This window comes from Spea bombifrons, chromosome 7 (genome assembly GCF_027358695.1).
Source record: "Spea bombifrons isolate aSpeBom1 chromosome 7, aSpeBom1.2.pri, whole genome shotgun sequence".
Classification (NCBI taxonomy): domain Eukaryota; kingdom Metazoa; phylum Chordata; class Amphibia; order Anura; family Pelobatidae; genus Spea; species Spea bombifrons.
The window spans coordinates 42,868,294-42,894,606 of record NC_071093.1 but is presented as its reverse complement, the minus strand read 5'-3'; the positions used below and the strand labels follow the sequence as shown (position 1 = coordinate 42,894,606).

Sequence of the window (26,313 nt, the reverse complement as noted above, 5' to 3'; positions counted from 1 at the left end):
ATCTATCTATCTATCTATCTATCTATCTATCTATCTATCTATCTATCTATCTATCGTTATCTATCTATCTATCTATCTATCTATCTATCTATCTATCTATCTTTCCTCTTCTATATTTTTTCATTTTAAAAACCTTTTACTGGGAGGGTGGTAGATAAGTGGAACAGCCTCCCAGCAGAAGTGGTAGAGATTATTACAGTGAGGGGATTAAACATGCATGGGATAGACATACGGCTCCTGAATCTAAGACGAGACCAACGACTAAGGTTTGAGTCTTTACAGCAGGAGAAACGGGCGACTAGACGGGGGGTCGTTCTGTTGGTATATTCTGTGTCTGTGTAATAGTGGATTCTCGCTATTAAGTGTTACGTTAGGACTCTGATGTCACCTTTTTTGCAGCGGCCACCAAGCGCTCCTGCGCGTTTTGCCTGGGTGGGGGTTGTAGTTGGCACAGAGTGAAAGAGTTTATCTGGAAGCTTTGTTGGCAAAGAGCAGCTTAGTTGCACGTGACGGTGCGATGATGTCTCCCATACGATGTGTAGTAATATGTGTGAGCGGAACGCGTCGTCCCACCCGGCGCCTCCTCTTTTGGATGGGATAAGGGCTCTTGGCTGCTCGGCGGTGCGGGATTTAAAGCCCGGGGAGACACGCTGCGTCTCTGTCATCTCCGGTCTTACAGTTTAACCAACGCTGACACTTTGGAGTTTGACCCGAGATGTCGAGATTCTTGGGACCGGAACGCTCGTGCCTCGCATTTCACCCCCGCCGTGTTCTCCAATTCTCTCTTTTCTGTGGAGTCTGAGGAGCGGACAGCGACCAGAACCCGGGCTGTGGGTAAGGACCGTCCGCGGGGGCCGGTGGCACGACCCGAGTGCGCCGCGTATAGAATGTTTATGTCATCCGTGTTCTTATTATGTAAACGTTCCGTGTTTCCTATCCGGTTTCATGCATGTAGTTAGTGTGCAGGTGAATTTATGCCGAGTCCACATTTTCTCGCTGATCACAAAATCTTAAAGCCTTGCGTGGCCAGCGGGAGAATCCAATCTCTTATTTCACGCCATATTTTTATTGGCCAATTCGCCAAACGTGGTAGCCAACAGGTTCTCCGGATCCAGAACTTGCGGATCTACCATGATCTACGGCTCAGTAAAAAAATATATATAGATTCCCCTTCCTTTTGTCTTCTTCTTGGCTTTGCCAAGGTATACGCTTGTGAGATTTGTTGGACTGCTACTCTCATCAATCTCAGCCTGCTGTGTAAGGTTGTAATCCTGCAGCATCTTTTATCTTAGCTATCCCCGGATCAACGCGAGCGGAATGTGTTAACAATATTTTTGCTTAAAAAAACAGACAAAATCAAAGAATTTCTTTTTTTTGTCTGAGTATTTTTTGCGATTCGGAGGGAAGGAGCAGCTGGGATTCAGAGCCAAGTTTTTTTTGTTATTTGTACAGCGCTGCGGATTATGATGGCGCTATATAAATCAATAAACAATAATCCTAAAAATATTCAGCAAGTATTCCCCAAAACATGTTTTTAAATTACAATAATTACGGTAACATTTTTAAACAAAAAGTGCCAATACTTACATCGTCTCTGGTTGTAACTAAATTTGTTTTTTTTAGTTCATTAAAAGAAAATATATATTTTCTGAAATTTGTTTCGTAAAAAGTAGGATATTTATAGCATTTGCAGCAAAAACCTCCATTGGATTCAGCGAGGGGGGGGGGGAGCTGGAGTCAGGCAGGCCAATCAAATCTGCAGCTATCAAAAAACTTTATAAAAAAAAGAAAATAATGATAATGATAATAAACTAAATTTTAAACGTGTTTATTCAATAACTGGTTTTTTTTTCTAACATCCATGTAATTAAATTTTTCATCAGATGAACATATTTTAGTATCATAAAATATATATATAATAATAAAATATATATATATAATAATAAAAAAATATATATAATAATAATAAAAATAATAAAAAATAAAATAATTATAATAAAAATAACTAGTAGAGAAAGGCATTAATTGTCTATTCTGTGGATTTTTTTAAAAAGATTTATCATGAAATAAAATCAAAATTTTTAATTCGATGGATTGCTTGCCCCGCAGGCACTCAGTGGTTAAACCCCGAACCGACACTTATGATTTTCCGCGATTTAGGGCGCGCCTTGTGACCTACTTCAGAATAATTGCAAAATTGCAGAACAAGCCAACTACTTCGTTACGCTTTATTAAAACAAAACCGACGCCGACTCGTTCTGCTTGTAATTCCGTCTCTCTTTGTCGTTCACTTCCTGCAGGTGACTTTCGCCCGTAGCTAAACCGCACGTTACAGATTGAGCTTTCTAAGGCCGTTGGAGACATGGAGGCCAGCAGCCAGTCGACGCCCCCCCAAACCACGCCGTCCATGGACCCCTTCCCGAAAAAATCTCTGGAAGTTGTTGATATTGTCATCTTAGTCCTCTATTTTGTGTTCGTCATGGGAGTGGGTTTATGGGTGAGAAACCATTCCATTGTTTATTTTTTACTTGTAGATTGTTAAGACCCCACCACATTCTATACATTTGTAGAACATCACCATAGGAGGCAATCCTTGACACGGGACCCTATCTGTGGTGTACGGGACCCTCTCTGTGGTGTATGGGACCCTCTCTGTGGTGTACGGGCCATTCTATATAACCCGCCATCTCTCCAATTCCCGCCATCTCTTAATTCCATTGATGTTGGCCAAGTGGAGCAGAGCTAATTCCCGTTACAACCCTTCAATGTTTCTTATTACTTGTCGATTGTTAAGACCCCACCATATTCCATACATTCATAGAACATCAGAATAGGACACGACCTCTAACCCGTGACCCCCTCTGTGGTGTGAAGGTGATTCTATAGGACCTTAATTCTTTTGATGTTGGCCAAGTGGAATTGGATAAAGTTTGGACGCTACGGCCAACGTGGATCAGTGCTAATTCACGTCATGTCTTGTAGAGATGAGTTGGGCCTTCATAACATCTCATAAACTGAAAATAAAGGTTTTAGTGATGATAATCTCTCGTTTCTTGTTTTGTCAGTCCATGTGGCGAACCAAGAGGAACACAGTGACGGGATACTTCCTGGCTGGGAAAAGCATGGTTTGGTGGCCTGTGAGTATGACGTGGTGGCCGCTTTGTGCTCCTTGTCTTCGGTTTTGGTGTTACCCAGCGTTGGAAAGTTTATGATTCAGGCAAATGATTCTGAATCATTTTTGACAACCCCCCACCACCATGGGTATTGGGAAACGACCTCTTGAGAGTGAATGGGTATTCTAGTTGAGTTTGTGGACTCACATACTGGAGTCTGGTCGGGGTAACGGAATGTTGGGTGGGAAAGATGAAGTAGACTCAGAATGTTATCACGGTCCACGGTGGCCCTTTAATTACCTCCTTTATCTCTTTTCCTCAGGTTGGTGCCTCGTTGTTTGCCAGTAACGTAGGGAGCGGGCATTTCATCGGCTTGGCAGGCTCGGGAGCGGCGTCGGGGATCGCGGTCACGGCCTACGAGTGGAATGTGAGTGCTTTACACTTAGCTGACCAGGCCCTGCGTGTACGTTGGTACAAAGGAGGTCTTGCAACATCTTTTCCCTGGCAGTGAATGAAGCTATTGTTTCAGCGCCACTAGATTTATAGTACAATCTTGTCAAATATTATGTTTCCCGACACAGGGAAGCCTCCTGGCCAGGAAACGTTATGTCATTATTTGTTTGTGATTGTGGTAATACAAGAGAAAATATTGCATCAAAAAGATTACCAAAATGTAATAACGGCCGCCGAAGGATTAGTATGTGTTTTTTCGAGATCAACTAAAAACGGTAATTCTTCCGCTGAAGTCTCTCTTATCTTTTGTTGCAGGGATTGTTCTGCGTCCTCGCTTTGGCCTGGTTTTTTCTACCCATATATATATCATCCGGGGTAAGAGGCAGCTTTTTTGGTTTTGTCCTGTAACCTTTAACCCTTGTGGATGGGTAACTTGCCCGGAGGGGCTAGGAGTGCCTTCCAAGTACCAGGTTTCTGTAGTATAGGGGTGGCATTAACCTCATGTCCGTTAATTAGCAAAATCCCCAAGACTTTAATTCATTTTAAATTCTCCTGCTTTCTCTGAAAAGAAGATAAAGCTGCAGATCATCACCTTCTCAGTATCAGTAAATTAAAAAGCTACATTAAAGACCGACCAGCGATCGGTACATGGAGCTGGAAGCCTTTTACGGCTGCTCGCTTCCATGATAACAGATGGAAGCAAACCGCCTGTCGATCTGGAGGCATTTAAGAAAATGATTCAGTTTAGTTAAAGTGTAACCTGAATGTCCGATTGTCACCTAAAAAAAACAACGGAAAAACTTAGCCTGATGGGAAAAAAATAAGCCTCTACCCGCGGTACTCAAAAGGTTGAACCTATTTTGCAATGAGGGATCTCTACTATTTGCAGGTCACCACGATGCCCGAGTATCTGCAGAGACGGTTCGGCGGGAAGAGGATTCAGATCTTCTTGGCCATCTTGTATCTGTTTATCTACATTTTTACCAAAATCTCGGTAAGGAACCAAACCCTAACCCCAGAATCGACCAATGCTTATAAAGGTTAGACACGCCAAGTGCCACTCACTAGTAGTCGCCCCATCCAACATGGCGGCGGTGGTTTTAACCATGAAATGGTGTCTCCGGGATCATTTAATCGTATCTCGTCTTGACAATCAGGCTGTTTAGTTGAAGGAACTGCTAGGGGTTGAAGCTTGGACCAGTCTTGGAGAAAATAAAGAAAAGAATAATACGTTATTTCAGATTCCGTTGTATACCATCCTTTATAGAAGTTACTCTGCTTGACGTTTACGCAGATACTAAGTCTCCTTACCCATCGCCATGACGTACATTTACGGTGAATGTATGTAATACAACACGGTCGCCGTAACGGCGTTCTTTTGCTTCCGTCGCAGGTAGACATGTACGCCGGCGCCTTGTTCATCCAGCAGGCGTTGCACTGGGATCTGTACGTAGCCGTCTGTGGATTACTGGTAATCACCGCCATTTATACAGTCGCTGGTAAGATTGGATTATTTATACAGTCGCTCGCCAGTACCGGCTACCTTCTAGACCTCGGTTTTGAGAAGATTCTCTCTTAAAACCCATTGTAACCCTGTCAGTTATTCTAATAAATAAATAAAAAAATTATATATATTTATGAAATATGTTTGTTTTTTAAATGACCTTCTTCCCATGAAACAGTAAAACAGAGGATCATGGCTAAGGCGTGTTGGTTGCATGTAAATATCACATAAATGACCCTGTTGTCTCTGTCCTAGGGGGTCTGGCAGCTGTTATCTACACAGACACCCTGCAGACAATCATCATGATAATCGGAGCCCTGATCCTCATGGTTTATGGTGAGTACTCCTCAATATCTTCTGGTTTTCTGAGACATTCTTGAGGGCTTTCTGTAGAAGGTATCTCGGTTGTATGACCGGTCTCACCACCCTGAACTTATTCTCAGGTTTCATAGAGGTCGGAGGTATGGAGGCTTTGGAGGAAAAGTATCCTAATGCCATTCCTAAGATCCGTAACGAAAACAGCAGTTGTGGGATACCTCGGGAGGATGCTTTCCACATCTTCAGGGACCCAGTGACCTCCGACTTGCCTTGGCCTGGTGTCCTCGTTGGGATGACCATCCCGTCGCTTTGGTACTGGTGCACCGACCAAGTGAGCGCAGAGTTCATATCGTATTGTAAGCTTGGCTAAGATGCCACGGGCACGATGAAGCCCTTCCTTACCCATTCATGTTTATTGACAGGTCATTGTACAGAGGTCCTTATCGGCCAAGAATCTCTCTCACGCCAAGGGTGGCTCCCTGTTGGCTGCTTATATCAAGATATTGCCTCTTTTCATTATGGTTTTGCCAGGAATGATCAGCAGAGTTCTATTCACAGGTAAGCAAGGATCTTCATAGACACGGGTCTCATATGATTATCCTGAAAGTACCCCGTATTCCCTGGCTTAATGTTCCTCTTCATCCAAACAGATCAGGTGGCCTGTGCCGATCCCCAAATCTGCAAGGAGATCTGTGGAAACCCATCAGGGTGCTCAGATATAGCCTACCCCAAGATGGTCATTGAACTACTACCCACTGGTAAGAAGTAGCAACCGACTCTTGGTGGACGATTATTTGAGACCTCAGTTGGGATTTTGGCTGATATTAAAAGGGTCGTAAATGAATAAAATCCCTGTACACAAAAACATAATAAAATAGTAATGGGTTCTTAGGATAGCAAACAGCAATATGATTAATATATCATACTTAGGTAGATATCTTGTGGCCATTTTTTATGTCTTGAAGAACGATGCTTGCCCCATCTTTCATGTAACAAAAAGTTGCCCTAAACTGTTCCAATGCGATAATTCTCTGGTGTATCTAGGGTAACCTGGGACCATGCAAAGTCAATTATATAGGTATCAGAATGGTAGAGTATGTGCAGATAGCCCCTTAGGCTACAATGTAGCCGATGCTGTTGACCTGATGACCTACTTTGTGGTGGGCAGCATTCTATAAGAATTGTGTCCAGAGTTCCATGGATTAAAATCCAACGATGTATTCTTCACATTTGCTATATCTGTCAAGAAAAGTGCATATACCTAGGCTCATTCTATGATAGCTACTGAAAATGGTTTATTTAGCACAAAAAACAGAGAGGCGGAAATTTTGTGTATCCCTGTGCACATGCTGGGGTATCCAAAAACCATGGACTGTTGGCCACTCTTGAGGACCAAAGTCGTGCAGTCTTGAAATAGACCATCTGTTTTCCATAGTTGGCCATTTGTTGGGATACTGGGTCATGGACACTTGTCTTGGTATATATTTCTAACTTCTTAACTCTTCATCTGCCTTTACTTTTAGGATTAAGAGGTCTTATGATGTCAGTTATGATTGCTGCTCTCATGTCCTCACTGACTTCCATTTTTAATAGCGCAAGCACCATCTTCACCATGGATCTCTGGCGACACTTACGGCCACGTTCTTCTGAGTGGGAGCTCATGATAGTGGGAAGGTACAGGAACCCGCTCACCAGTTCCCTGCCCATATGACTTATTCATTAACTGTTTCAGTTGTCTCGTAACCCACAAACCTTAGAAGCTGCTGGCTGTCAGGCCTCAATTTTCTATTTTTTTTAAATAAATAAACCCAACAGAGTACATTTTTATATAGTTTCTGACTTTTTCCAGAGTTTTATGAATTCTAATAGCTTCAGGTTGTAGTTTAAAAAAAAGTTAATTAATTTAGGATTTCTGCCTGGGAGAAAATTATTTAAATTCCCATTCCTAATTATAAAGCCAATAGAACATTTAGCGTTGCTACTTTGTATCAACATCTTCAGACTAATGTCCACATCCGGCCAAAGTATTCTGAGATTTAGGCTATTATGAACAGAGTGAGGAAAGTTTCATTATTTAATTTCTTTTCTCCTAAAATATGTGTTTACTCATTTATTTTAATTCATTTTAACAACAATGTGTATGAATGACTCTTCGGTGGAGAAGTTGATGTTCTTCAAAAGCCATGATGGGATTGTCTCCTTTTTTCAGGGTCTTTGTACTGGTTCTAGTGGTTGTATCCATTCTGTGGATTCCTCTGGTTCAGGCCAGCCAAGGTGGACAACTGTTCATCTACATTCAGTCAATCAGCTCGTACCTCCAACCACCGGTCGCTGTGGTCTTCATAATGGGCTGCTTCTGGAAGAGAACTAACGAAAAGGTAAGAAAAAGATTACCGACTTCTTAAACGACTGCTTTTCAGAAAAAAATGGGATAAAGAGGATTTTCATTTATTTTGTCAAGACTTCAAAGGGTTCTCTCAGACTCCAGACAGTTTGACAATATTTCACATAGCAGAACGTTCGATATAAGGGTTATCTTAGCCTTTTTAGGTTCCTGCTTTGTTATTTGTCGGTGTCAAAAACTGGCATGTACATGGAGTGAGGATTTAAGAAGTTGGAAGACCCATTTTAAAGGGAAACGACCAACGGGAATACGATATTATACATAAATAATTATTTTACCGATGCTGTTTGTGGTGGCCTCGTAATGGATGGTTCATAAACTATATATATTAGATATACACTGAGGTGTGGCTTCCTTAAATCAGTATTGGAACACTAGCCTTATCGCCAAGGGCTCGCTAAGTACTATTTAATGAAAATTTTTTTTTTTTTTTAATAATTAATTAATATTTAGAAATAAAATCATTTCTTTTTTCCAGGGTGCATTCTGGGGGCTGATAATAGGCTTGGTTGTGGGCATCATCAGAATGATTTTGGATTTTATCTACGTGCCGCCACAGTGTGACCAGCCCGATAACCGCCCCGATGTGGTCAGATACGTTCATTACTTGTATTTCTCCATGATATTGGCGCTGCTGACCCTCATCATAGTGGTGGCCGTCAGCCTGTGGACCGAACCTCCCTCCAAAGAGATGGTAAGAGGGTCTTTCGCATCCAGTATCTTTATTGATAATGTATCAAAGTTTAATTTTATTGAAAAAAAAGGATACTTAAAAATAGACCACAAATAGGACAGATTGGCCTCCTAGAATACTAAGAGAAAGAAAATTGAAAGCATTTCATAACTTTTTGTTGAGCTGCCCCAATTGTGTTTGTAGATTTCCACCTTTTTGAGCAAAAAATGCTCTTTATTCAAGATAAATCCAAGCAAACTATACCTTGTCTGGTCTGACTTCCCAGGAACAATTAGGTAGTTACCTTACGGTTACCTTACAGGTCAGCCGCCTTACTTGGTTCACACGATGGGACAAAGGAGAAGAAAGCATCGAGGAGGCAACAGCCACCAGAAATCTTGCAAATGGAGTGAGTTCTGTAGACAGCATCCCCGACAAAACAGTTATGAGCTCCACTGAAGAAATTCTTACCAACCCAGAAGGTAATTTCGAAAATCCTTCACGAATACAATTGTTTCTGTACATTTATCCAGCATTCTAACCCAGAATCCAAAGGGAGCGTCATGTAGGACATGGGAACATCACAAAGATCTTCTAAATCCTGTCCCCTCCTTCCTCCATCACGAGCAGTTATCTAGCACTGAATTTTATAATTATTCCTCTGATAATTTAAGTCACTTTTTTGGTGGGTGCTGATGTCATCAGCCTAAGAATTAGGACTAAGAAGGGGCGTGGTTTCAGTTTATGTCATCTTCTTGTTAATCGAGCGAGTAATTGTTCAGGGTTTGCTCCACTCGTGGAACAAGAAAGTCTTATTTATATACATACTCGGGGAGGGAATATCCTATGGAACATCGGTTTGGATCTATGGAAAAACAGGTTGATTCTGAGTGGAACGTTCAGCCATTATTTTGGTTGTTGATGGTTGAGGAGAAGCTGATGTCTCCACAGGAATGGCGAGATCTACTGGATCTTCTGGAAACCCTAAATGTTCACAAAGCAGCAGATATTAATTATTGACCGATTAAATTGTATTCCTTCAAATCTCTTGCAGGCGGGTCATCATCGTTTGGCTCTCGCTTGAAAAAAGCCTTCCTCTGGTTATGCGGGATGGACAGCAGTAATAAGGCCGCGCATGACCAAAATCTCCCGGTCCGTTCAGAACCAGCCGAAGTGTTACTCTATGAGAGCCCCCTGGCGAACCACATATTAAACTCCAACCTTGTTATCTGCTTGAGCGCAGGGGTCTTCCTCTGGGCATACTTTGGCTAACAAGAACACGGACATCCCATCTTCTAGATATTGATGGTTTAGAACTTCATACCACAAAGAACACCACGAACTAAAGCAGATTCCTTCAACAGCATCTCCTCTTTTAAGGAAAGGTCTAATCGGGTGACATTAGTCCAGGTGTCCCCCTTTGTGCCTTCTTATCCAACCTTAAAGAATCCGAATCATAAATGGGAAATTATCATGAAGAAGGAAAACCCTTTCCACGAGATTAGTTACAACATAACATCTGTGATGAGACCGATATTACAGCAAACAGCATGTTGGACAAATTGTTTAAGGTTCTTCTCCTTCTGATGTCTTCCCATACATTGTCCAAGACATACAATACCACGTAGGCTGTTCAGGCGACCGTCTGGTTTTGTAACAGTAGTAAGGAGCCATCACGAGCTTGTAATCTAATCATAGGGGCCGGAGCGTCCATAGTGACTGGGAAATGTTTAGTTTGGCGGGTAGACACCTCATACGGAGAAGCTGCAGCATGGTAAGTTCCCTTTATGTTTAAATGTATAGGATAGTTTTCGGTCCCATCTTTATTTTTCGAGTATTACGCAATATTATCCAGGAGTCTTCCGTTCACACGATCGGCTATCCACGTGGTTGGGGGGGATTCTACAAATTTATTGTTACATACGGCTAAAATTATACAAAAAGCCCATACATTGTAAGATATTGTGCAATTTTTTTTCCATTAAGAAAAGGGTACTATGTGTGTAAGAAATCACTCAGGAATTTTGACCATTTTCAGCCTTACCGAATAAAATCATTGGGAATAAAAAGGGTCGGGGGAACGTTCTGCCCTCGGATTTTGAGGGGTTTCCTACGCCTTGTTGGGTTATGAAGAAGGTTAAACCCGTGACCTCTCGCGGATACGCGGCTTTCGAAAGGTGAAAGATTTCCTATGTAAATGTGCAATTCTAAATAAAGACATCCACAAATTAACTGTGTTTGAGATATTTCAGCGAAAAAAAAAATGCATTTTTTGTGTACTCTAGCCAAATCCGGTGAATTTGTGTATTTCATAATTCTTATTTGTTTGGCAGACTGATATATCTTATTATTATCAGTGGTATTTTTTTATATTTTAGAAAATATATATCTATTGCAATAATATTCGTCGCTGCGAGCCCCTCGCCCTATTCCTCATTATACGCTAACTCTTTTGTGTGAACAAATGAAATGTTTTTGTTTTTCTGCTGCGTAGGGGGGGGGGTCAAAATTAATTTGAAACATAACCAATCGATAAATTGGAGGTAAAGAGTTAATGACAACTCGACCCTGTCACTTAAAGAGTTAACTGTCACGTCCCACGTGACGCCTGCCCCGCCCACCTCAGCATCTGTTTACTTCCCTTTACCTGATTGCCATGGTGCATCTCCTTCCTCCCGGGTTGCCACGGTGACGGGCTCTGGTACCCGCTGCAGCGTCCTCCGCCATGGCTTCCCACAGAGCTCACTCCACCAGGAGTCATTTTACCCGCAATACCGCTCTGACCTTCGCTACCGAGGCATACCATAAGGTGGGCGAGCCAAGGGTGGCTGTTAATGAGGCCTACCTTCATTTTGGGAAGAAACCCTAAAATTTTCCTTAAAATAATAATAATAATAAAAAGACTCCTAAGAGGCTTTCTGGGGCCAAATCATCCTTAATTCTAAGTTTCTTGGCCATTGGTCTCGTCTTAGATTCAGAAGCCACACGTCTATCCCATGCATGTTTAAATTCCCTTACTATATTAACCGCTACCTCTTCTGCTGGGAGGCTGTTCCACTCATCTACTACCACATGCCTATCCCATGCGTGTTTGAATTCGGTCACTGTATTAATATATACAGTATACAGGAACCATAACATGGCAACAGGCACAGTGACTCAATATTAAAATCATGCAAACCAATAACAGTAACGGGAAAATGCATACGTTTAATGTACGGCTGCCCGGTGGGGGTGGGGGGAGTACCTGCGGCCGTTTACGAAATGTTTGTATCTATTTTTATTCAGAAGATAACACTTAACCGGCTGATTTATGTGGCGAAGATCTCCCCATCGTGTATGGACCACAGAAACATAACAGGTAAGAGACCATGTAGCGTCTTATTAGCCTTAGACTGTCAGGGTAGGTAACGCAAAAGAGTAATACCGCCTAACTGTTCCGGCGATAACAGAACAGTCCTGACATGGGAGACGGGGCCAAACGTTTGCTGTCCTACCTCTGTAGAACACAAGAGAAATTCGCTCACGGCTATTACTGTGCGCGAATCCTGTGATTAACCATCATGCTCTGCTCCATTGCCGGCATGCGCCATAAGTAACAGCGTCACTGCTCATTTACCAACTCTGGAAGTCCCGCCCCTGAGGATCCTCCGCTTCTTGAATTCTGGGAGAAATATCTTTTGATGCAAACTGGCCACTGCAAAGTACGATCATTATATAGAGAACAGTACCTGCCTAATGTGTGAAGTCCCTCTTTTCTATCCGTGGCGTTCATATATACAGATTTATGTAAAAAAACACAGATTTCCCCACTTATTGAAAAAGTTAAGCAGCATACACGTCATGGACGAGAAACAGAAACTTCATTTGAGATGGAATCTCTTTTTGCCTTACGGTGTTCTAACTCGGATGTGTTGCCTCTTAACATAAAATGTCTTTTTCTGAAAATAAATGTTTGCAAATAAGGTTTTTTTCTATTATTCTTCCCCCAAAAAAGATCATTATGAAAAACTCTTCTATAAAATGCTAAAATCCCACCACGGAGACACTGTGTCGGGATTATTGCTCATCTATCCCAGCTGCGTTATTCACATTATAGAGGTAGGTGTCTGCTAGAGTACTCACGCTTACTGTGTATTTAGGTAAAAAAAAAACATTATTTTACTAGAAATTCCATGAAATCCAAAGCTATTCTCAGGTATTAATGTATTTTTTCTTAGTGATAGGCAGGTAGCTCGCGAGACGGTAATGGCGGTTGGAATGTTCACTTTGAAACATTGTTTTTGGATGAAGCCACTAACAATTCTCTCCCGCGTCTCCAGTCTTCCAGTCAAGCATTATACGCCATTCTTCAAGATCTTGCGCAGCTTCAGAACCAGGATGCAAGGTGGGTTTGGTTTACATTATAGGGGGCTACCTTCTCTCTAACACTTAAGTTAGCTGTCCGTGGTGCTTTAGTTTCTGTGACGTAATGAAAGCCGGTAACGAGGAGTCTCACAAGCATTTGCGAACTTGAGGAGAATTAAGAAAATGTGGTAGCCAGGTGACCGAGGGCCCATCTTGGACATAGTGTTGTTGGTTTACACGCATAAACCGCATGTGATGGGACTCCAGAGAGAACGTTATGGTCCTGCTTGAGAATTCTTAGTGGCTGACTGATGACTCGAGCATTGGAATGGATAAAGGATGACTTTGTTGAATGGTGGAGCAAATGAAGGATGACTCAATGAGTGATGGATCAAAGGTTGACTTGCTGAACGGTGGAGTTGATGAAGGACGTTTCAATGAGTGGTGGAAAAAGGTTGACTTGAATGGTGGAGTGGATGAATTCAATGAGTGGTCGAGTGGATAAAGGGTGACTGTTGAATGGTGGACAAAATGAAGGATGACTCAATGAATGGTGGATAAAAGGTTGACTTGCTGAACGGTGGAGTGGATGAAGGATGATTCAATGAGCGGCCAAGTGGATAAAGAGTGACTCGTTGATCGGTGGAGTGGATTAAGTATGATTTGATGAGTGAAGGAGTGGATAATGTATGACATGTTGAGTGGTGGAGTGTATGAGGGAGGATTCAATGAATGCTGGAGTGGATTAAGGATGATTTGATGAGTGATGGGAGTGGATAAAGGATGCCTCAAGTGTTGGAGTAGGCCAACTTTATCTCAAAGTCCTTGAGAAGCTCAACATGCTGACTACAATGCTAACTTGCACCGAAATAGGGAAGGCGACTACAGGATCTCCAAAAGCCTTAAGCTGTATCTCATGCACATGGACGTCTGCCCCATAACCACGTCTCTCATTTATTTGGGAAGGAGCCTTGTGTCCATCATTTTCATTTTCTTTCTGATAAACGCGGGCAGATGTTATAACCCCCGGACTCATTTCCATCTTTCTAGGTCGATGCTAGAGAGCTCCAAGGTCCTGGTGTTTTCGCAGAAGGTCCCAAACCGGCTGTTCCTACAGTGGTATTTCCGTATCATCAATTTCCCCGTCGTTTATCTGGGGAGCTTCATAGAGGAGCAAGCTGCAGCGAGCGTGCTGGAGGACTGTCTTAGGCTCCTTCTAAAGTTAGGAGTATTTCTTTCCCAGACGCTAAAAGTAAGAATCCATAACGCCCTCTGCTATAGGTTTTACCTAATGGGTACAGAAGAGCTTTTCCTGGTCTATGGATCTGCTGAATTAGTAACATGATGGCCGCTTTTAGAAGCAATGAGAATATATGTGAAGACATACAGAGAATACCCAGCAGAGGTCACTCTCCACCTCTAGTGTAAGTCTGGCGACAAGCTGCTTTACTTCGGGACGCCTTAATTTTGTATCACGTGTTTTTTTACAGCTCGGTAGCAAAGGTCCGGGTGAAAGCCTCCACGACCTAGCCCCGCAGCTCTTGGTTAGAGAAGAGGTGATCCGCTTTCTCGTTACATCCGACACGCTGCTGACACCAGAACAGTTCCTGGCGATGTACGCAAGACCTTTAAACAGCCCCGGGGATTCAGGTAAAGGGATTCGTACCCGGCCGTGCCTGGAAATCTATCCGAATACATGGCTCTCAAGGGCTAAGTGGGGCAGATAAGGGTTAAATCAGCAGATGAGCTGCAAAAACATTCAGACATTTCAGAAATTGTTCTAGAATTTCTAGATGATGAACCAGTTTCAGTGGTTCGGCCAAGCTGCATCAGTTGAGGGAAGTCGACGATGATACCGGTGGCCCCTACACCATGTTAGCATCAGAGGACAACCTCATGTGTCCATTAGCCAACAGCTTATTGCCTCCTGCAGGCTGAGAGCGCTGCTTGCCCACCCCACCAAGGAAAACACAAATATTTCCCAAAATGTGACAAAATGCAAACAGCGTAGAAAAAATGGCATCTTTTAATTTCCTCCAACTTTGTTTTTGATAGATCAAGTGTGGCCGATACCTCAGCATCTGCATCTCTAGAGGCCACGACGCTCGTCCTTCATGACTCGCGGACCTTGAGAACTTTCCACGCCGCATTTCTCATGAAGGACGCCAAATTTATAAAAATATTTTCGTCTGCGTAAAACCTTTACTGGATCCGGCTTAAAGGCCTGCCTAAAACTGGATGGATTCCCTCGGTTTTAGCTACGGACAAAAGTGTTGTCCCAAGATATCGATGATCTACTTAAATTAGTTCATATAGGTTCCTAAATTGTGAAATTAAAAAATCCTGAATATATCACGAATCTCCTGAGTGATTTTTTTTTTTTTTTTTTTAACATTTAAGAGTGATTTTTTTTTTTTTAAAGCTTATAGACATTTATTATTATTATTATTATTATAAGTTGTAGTTAAAAAAAATAAAAAATAAAATAAAAATAGGATTTACCGTAAGATTAAACATGAAAAAAAACAAGATTTTTTTTTTTTTTTTTAAACAACACACAAAGAAGATAGTTAACCTCACAACCATTTTTTAATTTCCATGGGAACAGGAAATATATTTTAACAGAAATATTTTAAAGTGTGCCAAAAATATATAATTTACATAATATCGTCTCTCCAACTCTAAGCAAAGAACGACAAATTGCTTCGCTTCAGCGCCCAGTCAAAAAAAAACAAAAAAAAAAACAGAAGAGGAAAATATTCTAAACTGAACAAAAAATAGGAGGCACTTTATACATATTGTATATATAATATATTTATAAACCGGTGCAACAGCTTTTAACAAAAAAAAAAAATGTGTTTCGACCAAGAGAGAGAAAAGAAAAGGACTGGAAATCTTAACATATAAAGCCCTTATAAGAAAGAAAAAAAAATCATTTTATTGTGCCAATAAATCTTCAAAAATCACCCTTTTGAAAAAATATAAAACTAATCCTCAAAAGGCGACCGAGGCGGGATGTAATATATCTATTTTCTCTCTGCAATACCCCTAAGACAAAGAGGCGTTAAGACCACAGTTTTTTTGTGATTTCCAAGCAAAATGCATAGGTCGTTATTCCAGCTAACCGACGGCGGCTGACCTCCGGACCTCCGAACCTCCAGCTGCTGTGAGCTACAGACCCCCATCATTTATCGTAAACCGCTTTTAAATACCGATCCCTCCGTCATATTGCTTCTCTATAGTGGTATCTGTAATATGACTTGATATATATATATACGTTTAAATACATACGGCATTCAGATGAGACGGTCCAAGCAATCGGAGGCCGGCGTCCAAAAAAAGACCCTCGCTGCCCATACAGTAGTCATTCAACCTTTAGTCTAGCACTGGCAGCGACGTGGTTAATTGAGTCTTTTTTTTTTTTTAAATGCAAATTAATAACCGGTGCAAACCTTGGGCTTTAACCATTTCAGTGCTTGAGTGTTGGATGTGACGCACCTACAGCTTAAAAGAAGGACATTTACACTCGTTGGATCTGAGCTTTCAGACGCGGAGCCCCCAAACCGTCCAGCAAAACATACGAGGCAACACGCGAGGTAGCGGCGGCGGTAACACCTCCGTATTGAAATGTCGTTTTAGCGGGCCAGGTATGCGTCCATGTGTAAAAGATCTCAATACGCTGAATGAAGGTGGGACTGATCCTTATAAAAGAGACCGCCGGGGTGTCAGCGCATGGAATTCTAGGAGTTCCGGCCAAGTTCCAGCACGATGGAAAACCCGGCTAACGGCGGGCGCTTAAAGAGTGTGCGGAGTGAAGACGAAGACCCCGGTCTGCAACCTCACCAGCGGTTACGAAGCCACGTCAGATCCAGAAGGTTATTAGGGAAGCGAGCGCCGGCAGCGCATGTGCCTCTGACTTCAATGCCATTCTACATACCGTGAGCTAGTGACCCCAAACGGATTATTCTTTATTAAACGTATGAGCGTTAAGGAAGCGCGGAGCAGCGGGTGCGTTTAACCGGCTGGATACCGGGCGCCACGATGCATTTTCTCTGGAATGTCTGCTCGGTTTATCACTTTGAATAGCGGCATCAAGTAATATAAAGGAGAGGTTGGTTGGGGCTCTACAGATACACTTTATACCCCCCAAGCCTAAGGCCACACCGGTGTCACTTCATCGCAGAACGCAACAGGTCATTCAAACTTTGTACGTTCTTCTATTTAACCCCCAAAAAAGAAAAAAAAGAAAGCTTTTCGCTGTTGTGTTTGGATGCGGAGACCACCGACGGGGCCAGAAAGTCTATGCGTCGGAGTGCAAAATACCCCCTTCGCCTACAGCGCCGTGCTCTCGATGTCGTTTTCCACGTGGCTGGGGTTCTGCGGCGGGGCGTCTGCGGGGGGCGCTGCGGATTCAGCACCGGGCTGGACCTGGGGATTTAACGCAGCAGGATCTGAAAGAGCGGAGATAAAAAAACACGTGAGACAACGGAAGGGGTTAATGAGCGAAGCCGTCTGGGGAAACCGCATGAGATGTTGGGAAGACCGGTCACAAAAAAAAAATTATTTAAAAATATATATATTTTTTTATTTCTTATACAGAATCCTTGGAGAAATAAAATTCAGGGGTATTTAACCCTTTAAATGACACACAGTGGGCATTGAAACGCTCTAACTCCAAGGGTTGTGTGTTAAACACTAGAGTACACTAACAGTATTTTGCCCGTTCAGTATACATGCGCCACTTGTTTCTAAATAAATTTTTATAACAAAGGCTAATTTACCTCCAGGAAACAAATAATCCCAGACCGACAGTGCGGGGGTCGGACCCACTGGGATTCCTTTCTAAACTTTTTAAACGATGCACTTAAGTTGTCTTCTGCTTTCATGCTAGAAGCTAAAATTATTTTTAAGTGTCTAGAAACAGGGAATTTCTTTGGTAGGTGGTAAGATAAGTGGAACGGCCTTCCAGCAGAAGCGGTAGAGGTTAATACAGCGAGGGGATTTAAACATGCACGGGATAGACATACGGCTCCTGAATCTTTACAGCGGGATAAACGGGCAGACTAGACAGGGGGCCGAAGGGGGGGTCTGATCGGCCATCAATTTCTATGTTGCTAGGCCTTCTTTAATGGTTAAATTGTATAATCGTTACCCTAAAAATGTCATTTATTCTATAAGCCAGTCTCGTGGGAATGAAGAGACCCGCAAAGAGTTAATTATTTGTCTTAAAACAGGGTCCGGATTTTTTAAACAGCCTGAAGAACGTTAAACAGACCCAGGGAACGTCTAACGAACGGCGTGACGTCTCGTTTCCCAAGAAGGAGACCCCCAACCACAGAAAGAAGGCATAAAACGGCCCCCCAGGGCCCACCCCCTGGCATGCTGTATTAGTGACGGCAAACAAGCCTGGTTAGGGCCACACAATGTTAGTATTGGGAGCAAGTGATAAAAAAAGCGTGATTTGGGGTCAACGTAAGACTTTTTTTTGGGGGCCAATCAAATGCCTCTTTCCTTACCATCAAACCTTCCAAATTCAGTGTCTACTGACAAACGCGCATCAAACATCTGAATCGTTTAATGAAATGGTTTAGAATTAGAATTTTTGCCTTACCGGGCACCGCACGTTCAAGCAGAAAATCTTACACCTTGTTCTAGATTTATGGGAAAGGCTCCGGCAAACAATTCCTTAGAACGCCATTTATTTATTTATTCTATTTATATTATTTATTATATTTTTAAATGTAACAAACGGGCCGGTTATATTTTTTTTTTATGGGGCAGGTGGGTCTTGGACGATTAGTTGCCACGCTGGGTATACAGGTTGCCATAAAGTTGCGCTTCGCATGCTAAAGCAAAGGGGGTTCGGGGTGCGTTTTGCATGCATGTAGATAATGTAGATGCCAAGCAGAAAAAAAAAGGGGTGAACTAAACAGTGCCGCGAACCCCCCAAAGTACATGCGTGTGTCGCGGGATGTCGCCATCTCCCCTTTAATGCTTTTTGCTCCATAGCAAATCACTAACCGGCAGCCTGGCACACAAAGGGTTAAAAGGGAATGCTGGGAAGCCATTTCTGATAGGTTTCTACATGGCGGCGTAGAAAGGGGGGGCCAGGGGTGATGATCGCCCCCCCATCCCAAGGAAACGCCAATGTAGCCAAGTGGCTAGCGCGGGTAACCCAGGCGTGGCTCTAGCGTGGGGGGCAGGTTGGATCAGAGAATTTATTCTTGATAGGGGTGAGCTGGGTCGCGAGGTGGGGTATGAAGAGTAGAGGGTGGAATGGGATGATGACGGTATCGGTGGGCATACGGGGCGGAATGGGATGAGGACGGTGCCGGTGGGGATACAGGGGGAATGGGATGATGACGGTGCCGGTGGGGATACGGGGTGGGATGAGGACGGTGCCGGGGGGATCCGGGGTGGAATGGGATGAAGATGAGGACCCCCGGTATCGGAGGGGATGGTATGGATTGTGCAAAGTCAAAGCCATCAATGCAACAAGAAGGCGGCGCGTGGCAGCGGCCGATTACAAACCTTAACAGCGGTATCTCTCCCAACCTGTTGGAGGCACCACAGACACGTGTTAGGCTGCGTCACGCATGCTGCAGAAACCCAAGAAGCCCCCCGTTACTTCCCAACACGCCTGTCAGCGGCAGCAACACCGAGAAAACGACAGAACGCTCATCTGCCGATATCACCGGGAAACGGGCGTTCGTGCCGCAGCCACAAGCCAGAGCGGGTTAATCGATACTCTGCCAGTGATTATATAGGGGCCACAACTCATGTATACGGTGAATAAAATGTTGCCCCCCCAGTATTACGCTACCAGAGGGTGTTGCTTCTACTAAAGGCAAAGTTCTAAACGTGGAGCAGTCACCATGGAAACCCCAAAGAATGTCCCCGGTGATTACATTTAGCACCAGAATTAGTCACATTGTCATTGCCGGGTCAGGGCCACGTTGAGGCGAGTGCATGGGGTGCATAGCGCCCAGGGGCTCATTCGTGACAGCGTTTTCAGCGCTCGCTCGGCGCCCCTCACTCCCTGCTGCCGTCCGCCGTGGCCCTGAGCCCCGAACCCCCACTGAGTCAGTTTTGCTGTTTTCCCGGTATCTTCTCTCACTCACCGGTGATGATCTTTGAAGACGACATCGGTGGCACCTCCGGGGTGTTGTGTGAGCCGGGGGGCTGTGGCGGAGGGGGTACGCTAGGCCGGATTCGAGGTTTGGGGACGGGGCGACCTCGGGTAAGTGTCCCAGTCCACGCTGTTGGCGGCAGTGTCTGTGCGACCTCCGGGGGTCCAGGCTGTTCTACCCCCAGCGGAGGAGTATCTGGGGGAGTGGGTGAGTGGGGAGGACTAGGGGACTGTTCTGTTGTGGGTGGCTCTGCGGCAGGGGCCACAGGGTGGGAGCCAGTTCTGGATACACCGGGGGGCTGAGTGGGTGGCTGCGGAGGGGGGTGACTAGGGGCATGTATTAAGGGCTGGCTGCCTGATAGCCGCCGGGGGAGTGATCCATGCGAGTACGCAGGGTGGGGAGCCGTGCCACCTTGGCTAGTGGTACCCGCTGTCGAGGCAGGACTATGGGTAACGCCGGAGGGCTTAGGAGAGATGGATGGTGGGGTGTTTGCTGAAACAGGCGAGCCCTGATTTCCCGGTTGCACGGGCGGAGGGGCCACAGGCTTGGGGGGAGCTGGAGCCGGCTTTTTAGTAGCTGTAAAAAAATAATAAAAAAAATATTCCTATTAAAAATGCCATCTTTACCCTGTTGTTCAAGTAGCGCAATTATCAGCCGAAGAGGTTATCGGAAGCGAGTAAAACGCGTTTACCTCGTCTCGTGGAGTGAGGACTGGGGTTCGCAGCGCCCGCGGCAGGACCGGCGGCCAATTGACTTGCACTCCCCCCAGAAGGTTGCAGACCTCCGTTACGCAACAACGGAGGGGTCGTCGACGTGGGGGGCTCTTTGGGCTTGAAAGTGCTGTGGATAACGGAGATGATTAAAATTCTCGCTGGAAAAAACATCAACCCCCATCGTTCAAAGCGAACCCCCAGATCGTTACCTGGCTTCCTCGTTGACGTGCGTCGGCACCGGGTCTGTAGAAGCGACGGAGGCAGGGGCGCTGATGTCTAGCGGGGGCGATTGGTAGTCTGCTTGCCCCGAGGCTTCGGTGGGTGGCAACGGGGGATGGAATGTCGGGGAACCGTGCTTCCGGTTTAACGTTCCTCCTCTTTTGGAGTTGGAGGTGATGTGGCCATCATAGAGTTTTAAGCTTATGCTGGAATAAAGAGATGAGAGATCAACGTCGGGTCTGGGCGAGGCCAGGACAGGCGTCCAAGAAGCCACGTTTATAAAGGAACTTATTCCACCCCGAATCGGAAACACACCTGTATTCCAGAAAACACGCACTCACGGTAACAAAATAACAATCCTCAGAACATCCACTCCCAGCATTAAACGTCTTCGTAGATATAACACGACTCGTATAAGGTCATTAGCTCATACCCACCCCTCTTTCTTCAGGAAATCTCCGTCCACCACAGCCATGCTGTACGGTCTCTTCCGTTCCATGACGCCGAACTCGTACTGGCCATCGTTACTGGCCACAGGCATGTTGGTTGAGACCGGCACGAAGGCATTAGATACATTGAAGTCCACCTCTGAAAGAAGTTAAACAGAGAGAAGATGAGTAATCGAAGACGTATTATTATCCAGATCAGGTTAAAGTAACGCTAGATTCCCCGGGTGACCGTTGTACAGCGCCATGGAATATGACGATGCCATATAAAACAATAAACAGTAATGGCTGATCACTTCCAGCCTCCTACAGCATTCTTTGCAGCCTCGATAAAGTGTTGGTGACTTCTGGAGATGCCCAGGATCTCCGATACATTGTTACGTGGTCAACCTGCCCGGAACCTTCTTCTTCTCGTCTGGTCCCCCTCTTTTCATGGTCTTCTTTAATATGTTATATTATTAATTCTTAATTTTTTGGCTGTAAAATTTGTGTCGAAAGTTTTCACAAGGAACATTTGGCTTTTAAAGATATCGGGCGCCCAAAAAAGCGTTAAGAACATTTTAGAAACTCATGCCCCGTGAGACTCAAATCGGTTAAAATCAAATAATTGCGCCCAAAAGTTATCCTTTTACTAAAATTATTATTTTTTTCTCTAAATCTCTCCTGTTTTTGGGTGTGTGGCACTCAGCTGCCCGCTATGTTAAAATACAAAATATAAAAAAAACATAAAAATAAAAATAACGCGTTCTCCATACCGCCTGGAAAGAACCAGTCTGCGTGCTGAATAATCGGTTCGATGATTGTCACCACGTGGACGGACGTCGCCGCCGCTATTTCCGCTAACGTTCTGGGGAGGAAATAAAAGGTGTTGATGACGCTTCCAATGCAGTGATGACATCACTATCAAGAAACCAATAATCCTAGATATGTGTGGAAATAAATGCTGCAGGGGGAAAAATGGTCGCTTTAATCCGCGTATCATTAATTAGGACTTTTTGAGAGGATGTGTGAGCTTTTGGGTCCAAACTCTTTCAAGCACAGTTTTATTTTTCTACAGCTGTGAAGATTTTAATTGGCCGCCAAATCAGAGGCAGGATCTAAAGCTCAGATCCCCAGCAGGATCTCAACCGCCCAACGCGTTTCACGCATAGCGTTCTTTACAAAAAAGTCCTTTTCCCACCTGCCCTAAGACCCGTATATACCTCTTATATCCCCAACTACAATAGATCTCGAAATAACTTTGATATAGGTCTGGGGTATAGGTCTGGGGTATAGGGCTGGGATATAGGTGTGGGGTACAGGGCTGGGATACAGGTGTGGGGTACAGGTGTGGGGTACAGGTGCGGGGTACAGGGCTGGGATATAGGTGTGGGGTACAGGTGTGGGGTACAGGTGCGGGGTACAGGGCTGGGATATAGGTGTGGGGTACAGGTGCGGGGTACAGGTGTGGGATATAGGGCTGGGATACAGGGCAGTACTCACCCTTCGTGTTTGGCCCATAGCAGGTTGGGACCCAAGACGATGGCGATGTTGCTCGGAGTCATCTTGTTGACGTCACTGCTCTGACTGAGCTTGGCCAGGAACTTCACCAGATACCTGCAGCGACAGACAGCATCCCCCTCAGTCACTCCGGATATAGTTTATGGGAAAGGTTTCTAATAAATGGTTAATGCCGTACCTGAAGTTTTCCTGATTAGGTTTGGGCAGTTTCTGGCAAACCATCCACAAAGCCTGGAGCTTCGAGTTGGGGTCTGAAATACTGCATCAAAAAAACAACAAAAAATGGGTTTTAGACACTTAGAGGGAAGTTTGCAGAACATTAGGCGACTATATAACATATACATGTGCCTTACGCTCCAGATATCTGGGGGTGCGTGAATTTATTCATTCGAATAAACTATATATTTGGAGACAATCATGCTTAAAGTATTGCTCTGTGATCTGCATGGCCACAATGGCTTTTGCTTAAAGTCGCTGTTCCGCCCATTGTTCGGAATTTAACAAAATTAATAAATGCAGCATTATAATCATCACCCCTAATGCTGCTGAATGCCCCAAAATTTTTGAACCAAGATTTTGTCGGGAACGCATCATTGTCATGTGACAGAAAAGCAGGCAGTGATAGGTTGTTGTCATTGAAACCGAAAAAGGCATCTTCAAAGCGGCCAGCTTTTTTTTTAAAGGGGTAATTAGGAATGTTAGGGTAACATAGAAAGGGCATTTAACCAAACGTGAGTAGAGAGGACGGGTCACGCGGCTCTCATCTATTCCTTAGACCAGAATTTAGAGAGTTTGATAAATTACTCATCACTCTTACTTTCCAGCGTGGATCCAGTCGTCGTACAGGCTGAAGGTCATCAGAGGTTCCGGAAGCTCTCGAAGGTAGGACTTCAAAGCCCCTGCAGAGAAGATGAGAACGAGGTTGGTTGTTTTTGTTGGTTTGTGAATGTTTTGTGAAAGTGGTTGCTGAGCAGGCGGAGGTCCTTCGCAGGTTCGAGATCATTCCGGATATTCCGGTCAGGTCCGTGATACATTATATCAAGGAAAACGCTCGTTGAAAAGAATCTAATAATGTTTGGCTTGACGTCTTACATGAGCGTTTCCCCTTAATGCCACGTACCTGCCACGGCGTGAGGGTCCGAGTAGAACTCCTCCAGCTGCGACGTGGAGCAGTCCAGAGCGGCTTTCAGCTTCTTGAGTTTGGAGGCTCCAGCCGCGATCCTGAACAAGCCCTGGAAATAAGATGAAACGGGTCAGAACCAAAGGCGAGGGGAAGAAGTGAAGGAAACGGAGCGTTCTTACGTATGTATGTTTCTAATCGCAGCCCGTAATCGCTACCGAGTGTTAATTATGTTATTGGCAAGCGGTGGATGATAAATCAGACAGGGACACCTGGAATTCTTTAGCAGTTCATCTAAAGAAATGACGACCTCCACGTTTCGCACTTTGGCCGAGATGGAGGATCATCGTACTCATTGCCCGAAGCTCGCACGAAGGTGCCCCATATGACATCACGCCGTATGACGTACCTCTTCCTTCATGCCGGTCTCCAGTAGCATCATCACGCAGGCTTCGATGGGCAAAGCGATCTCACGGCCGCTGCGTTTCAAGTGTTCTTCCAGCGGGGTGCCGAACGCTGGTTTCTCCGTCCACTTATCTAGAACAGAGAACAGAGAACGGAGGAACTCATGGTGCAGACCAGAAACGGAGGGTCGAGCAGACGGAAAAATAAAGAAAAAGGGTGCAGGAGCACCAAAAGTGAGCGCGACGGAGCGGCGGGAGGAAAGAAACAGAGACGAGAGAATGGGTCTGGGGACAAAGAGGTGAGAATAAAAGGATAAGAAAAAGGAATAGAGATAAAGAAATGGGAGAGGTGGAAAGTATGGAATAAATAAAGGCGATCTAAAGAAGAAATATAGGGAAAGGATAAAAAGGGGAGAGAGGGGAAAGGGGCAGGAGAAAGAAGAGGAAAGGGGCAGGGGGAAGAGGAAAGGGGCAGGGGGAAGAGGAAAGGGGCAGGGGGAAGAGGAAAGGGGCAGGAGAAAGAGGAAAGGGGCAGGAGAAAGAGGAAAGGGGCAGGAGAAAGAGGAAAGGGGCAGGAGAAAGAGGAAAGGGGAGAGTGGCAGGAGAAAGAGGAAAGGGGGAATGGGCAGGAGAAAGAGGAGGGAAGAGGTGGACGAGAGGAAAAGTGGCAGGTAAAAGAAAGGAGAAAATAATGAATGAAAGTGATGATAGATCATAAAGGTTCAGAGAGGAGGTGATGAGAAATGTTAAAAAGCCAAGAAATAAGGAAAGATGAGACTGAATAATGGGAATTACAGGCGCTCATGGATGAAAGGGGTGCTTGGAAGGCTGGTGGAGCAGCCCTGGAGTGAAAAGCGGCTTAGAGATGAAGCTCAGGTACCCCCAGTCCGGCAGTCAGAAGCACATACAGAGTACAGCGCGAGAGAAGCTGCAGCTGGCAGGGTTGCGAGAGGCGTGTGGGGGGGTCCGGGACATTACCTTGCTGGGCTTGGATTTCAGGCAGTGCCTTTTCTAAGACAGCTAGTGCTTTTCTATGGTAATCTGCTTGTGCCTCTAACAACTGAGGACAGAACCCACACAGAAAACAAGAACACAATGAGTAAATGGCGTCGGCAGGAGGCGAGACATGCGATCAATGAGAACGGTTTCAGCGGGTGGCGTGACGGATGAAGCCGCGTTCACAAACCGTCATCTGAACGCGTTGGCAAAAAAAAGGGAAGACGTAAATATTGGGGGAATTTACTCCAATAACCTCAATCCCGCTTCGGACCCCTCGGCCTCTCAGTGTCGGAGGATTGAGAAACGCGTCGTTCTGCATATAGAGAAAGGTTTGCGTGTACTGCGTTCGCCTCTGACGCATTTCACACTCCTCTGGTACTGAAGGGGTCATTTCTAGAATGCCAGCGTACCCCTAATTGCCCCAGTGCCACAGTCCTATCACTTCAGCCACCAGCCCTGTAATACTCTATGTGAATTGATTACGTACAGAAAATGCTATTTTTAACCCTGTGAGTGGCACTCAAAACAGAATAACGGATCCCAGGTGACTATAAAGGGTTATTGATGACCTTGGTTGATCTGACCAACTTACCGTGACAAAGTACTGACCATACTCCCCTTCCTTAGAGACGAAGTTGTACATGTCGGCAGCCAGCTGGTCCTACGGGGAAAGAGACGGGACAGCAGGGATAATTTTTGGGGTTATTTTTGCACGTTTTCTTCCTTAGATGTCAGGACTGCCACCCGACGCATTGTACGAAAGACCCTCTACACACCTTGCATTGCTCCACTTTGTTAGCCGCTTCATCCACCTCCTCCTTCAGAGAGTCCATCTTCCCCAGCTGCATCTGCATCCCCAGCGACTTCTGCGTCTGGTTATACCTGCAAACCGATGTCAGAATAAATCATTCCAGACCTTCAATCCAATCATCTCCCCTTATGTTCAATAAATAATGAGTTAATATCGTTC

At 44.7% G+C, this 26,313-nt stretch overlaps 3 protein-coding genes across 5 annotated transcripts in view; 2 read left to right on the top strand and 1 right to left on the bottom strand.

The window, feature by feature from the left end:
• Positions 1-2,323: 2,323 nt before the first annotated feature.
• Positions 2,324-9,929, top strand: SLC5A11 (solute carrier family 5 member 11). Its single transcript, XM_053471137.1, has 15 exons — positions 2,324-2,497; positions 3,066-3,137; positions 3,436-3,540; positions 3,882-3,941; positions 4,456-4,560; positions 4,960-5,065; positions 5,326-5,406; positions 5,514-5,719; positions 5,811-5,946; positions 6,039-6,146; positions 6,912-7,062; positions 7,598-7,766; positions 8,271-8,486; positions 8,788-8,947; positions 9,520-9,929. Exons 1-15 carry the CDS (start codon positions 2,363-2,365, stop codon positions 9,735-9,737), a joined length of 2,028 nt encoding a protein of 675 aa, XP_053327112.1. The 5' UTR covers positions 2,324-2,362; the 3' UTR covers positions 9,738-9,929.
• A 1,800-nt stretch (positions 9,930-11,729) lies between these two features.
• LOC128502260 (testis-expressed protein 47-like) lies at positions 11,730-15,164 on the top strand. The gene is made up of 6 exons (XM_053472019.1): positions 11,730-11,826; positions 12,463-12,566; positions 12,788-12,852; positions 13,863-14,064; positions 14,303-14,462; positions 14,868-15,164. Exons 1-6 carry the CDS (start codon positions 11,730-11,732, stop codon positions 14,903-14,905), a joined length of 666 nt encoding a protein of 221 aa, XP_053327994.1. The 3' UTR covers positions 14,906-15,164.
• A 218-nt stretch (positions 15,165-15,382) lies between these two features.
• ARHGAP17 (Rho GTPase activating protein 17) overlaps positions 15,383-26,313 on the bottom strand; it is a 34,610-nt gene continuing 23,679 nt past the window's right edge. The window contains exons 7-21 of one of the 3 annotated variants that reach the window (XM_053471065.1): positions 26,120-26,225; positions 25,936-26,004; positions 25,323-25,404; positions 24,350-24,477; positions 23,941-24,052; positions 23,638-23,719; positions 22,999-23,079; positions 22,803-22,916; positions 22,076-22,167; positions 21,312-21,462; positions 20,865-21,080; positions 20,634-20,782; positions 19,934-20,518; positions 18,329-18,377; positions 17,148-17,263 (exon numbers count right to left, since the gene is read on the bottom strand). In XM_053471065.1, the coding sequence (XP_053327040.1) occupies positions 18,370-18,377; positions 19,934-20,518; positions 20,634-20,782; positions 20,865-21,080; positions 21,312-21,462; positions 22,076-22,167; positions 22,803-22,916; positions 22,999-23,079; positions 23,638-23,719; positions 23,941-24,052; positions 24,350-24,477; positions 25,323-25,404; positions 25,936-26,004; positions 26,120-26,225 (1,975 nt within the window). In that variant the 3' untranslated portion in view covers positions 17,148-17,263; positions 18,329-18,369. Of the gene's footprint in view, positions 17,264-18,328; positions 18,378-19,343; positions 19,368-19,933; positions 20,519-20,633; positions 20,783-20,864; positions 21,081-21,311; positions 21,463-22,075; positions 22,168-22,802; positions 22,917-22,998; positions 23,080-23,637; positions 23,720-23,940; positions 24,053-24,349; positions 24,478-25,322; positions 25,405-25,935; positions 26,005-26,119; positions 26,226-26,313 lie in introns of all 3 variants that reach the window. The other 2 variants (XM_053471064.1, XM_053471063.1) reach the window with 2 other exon arrangements.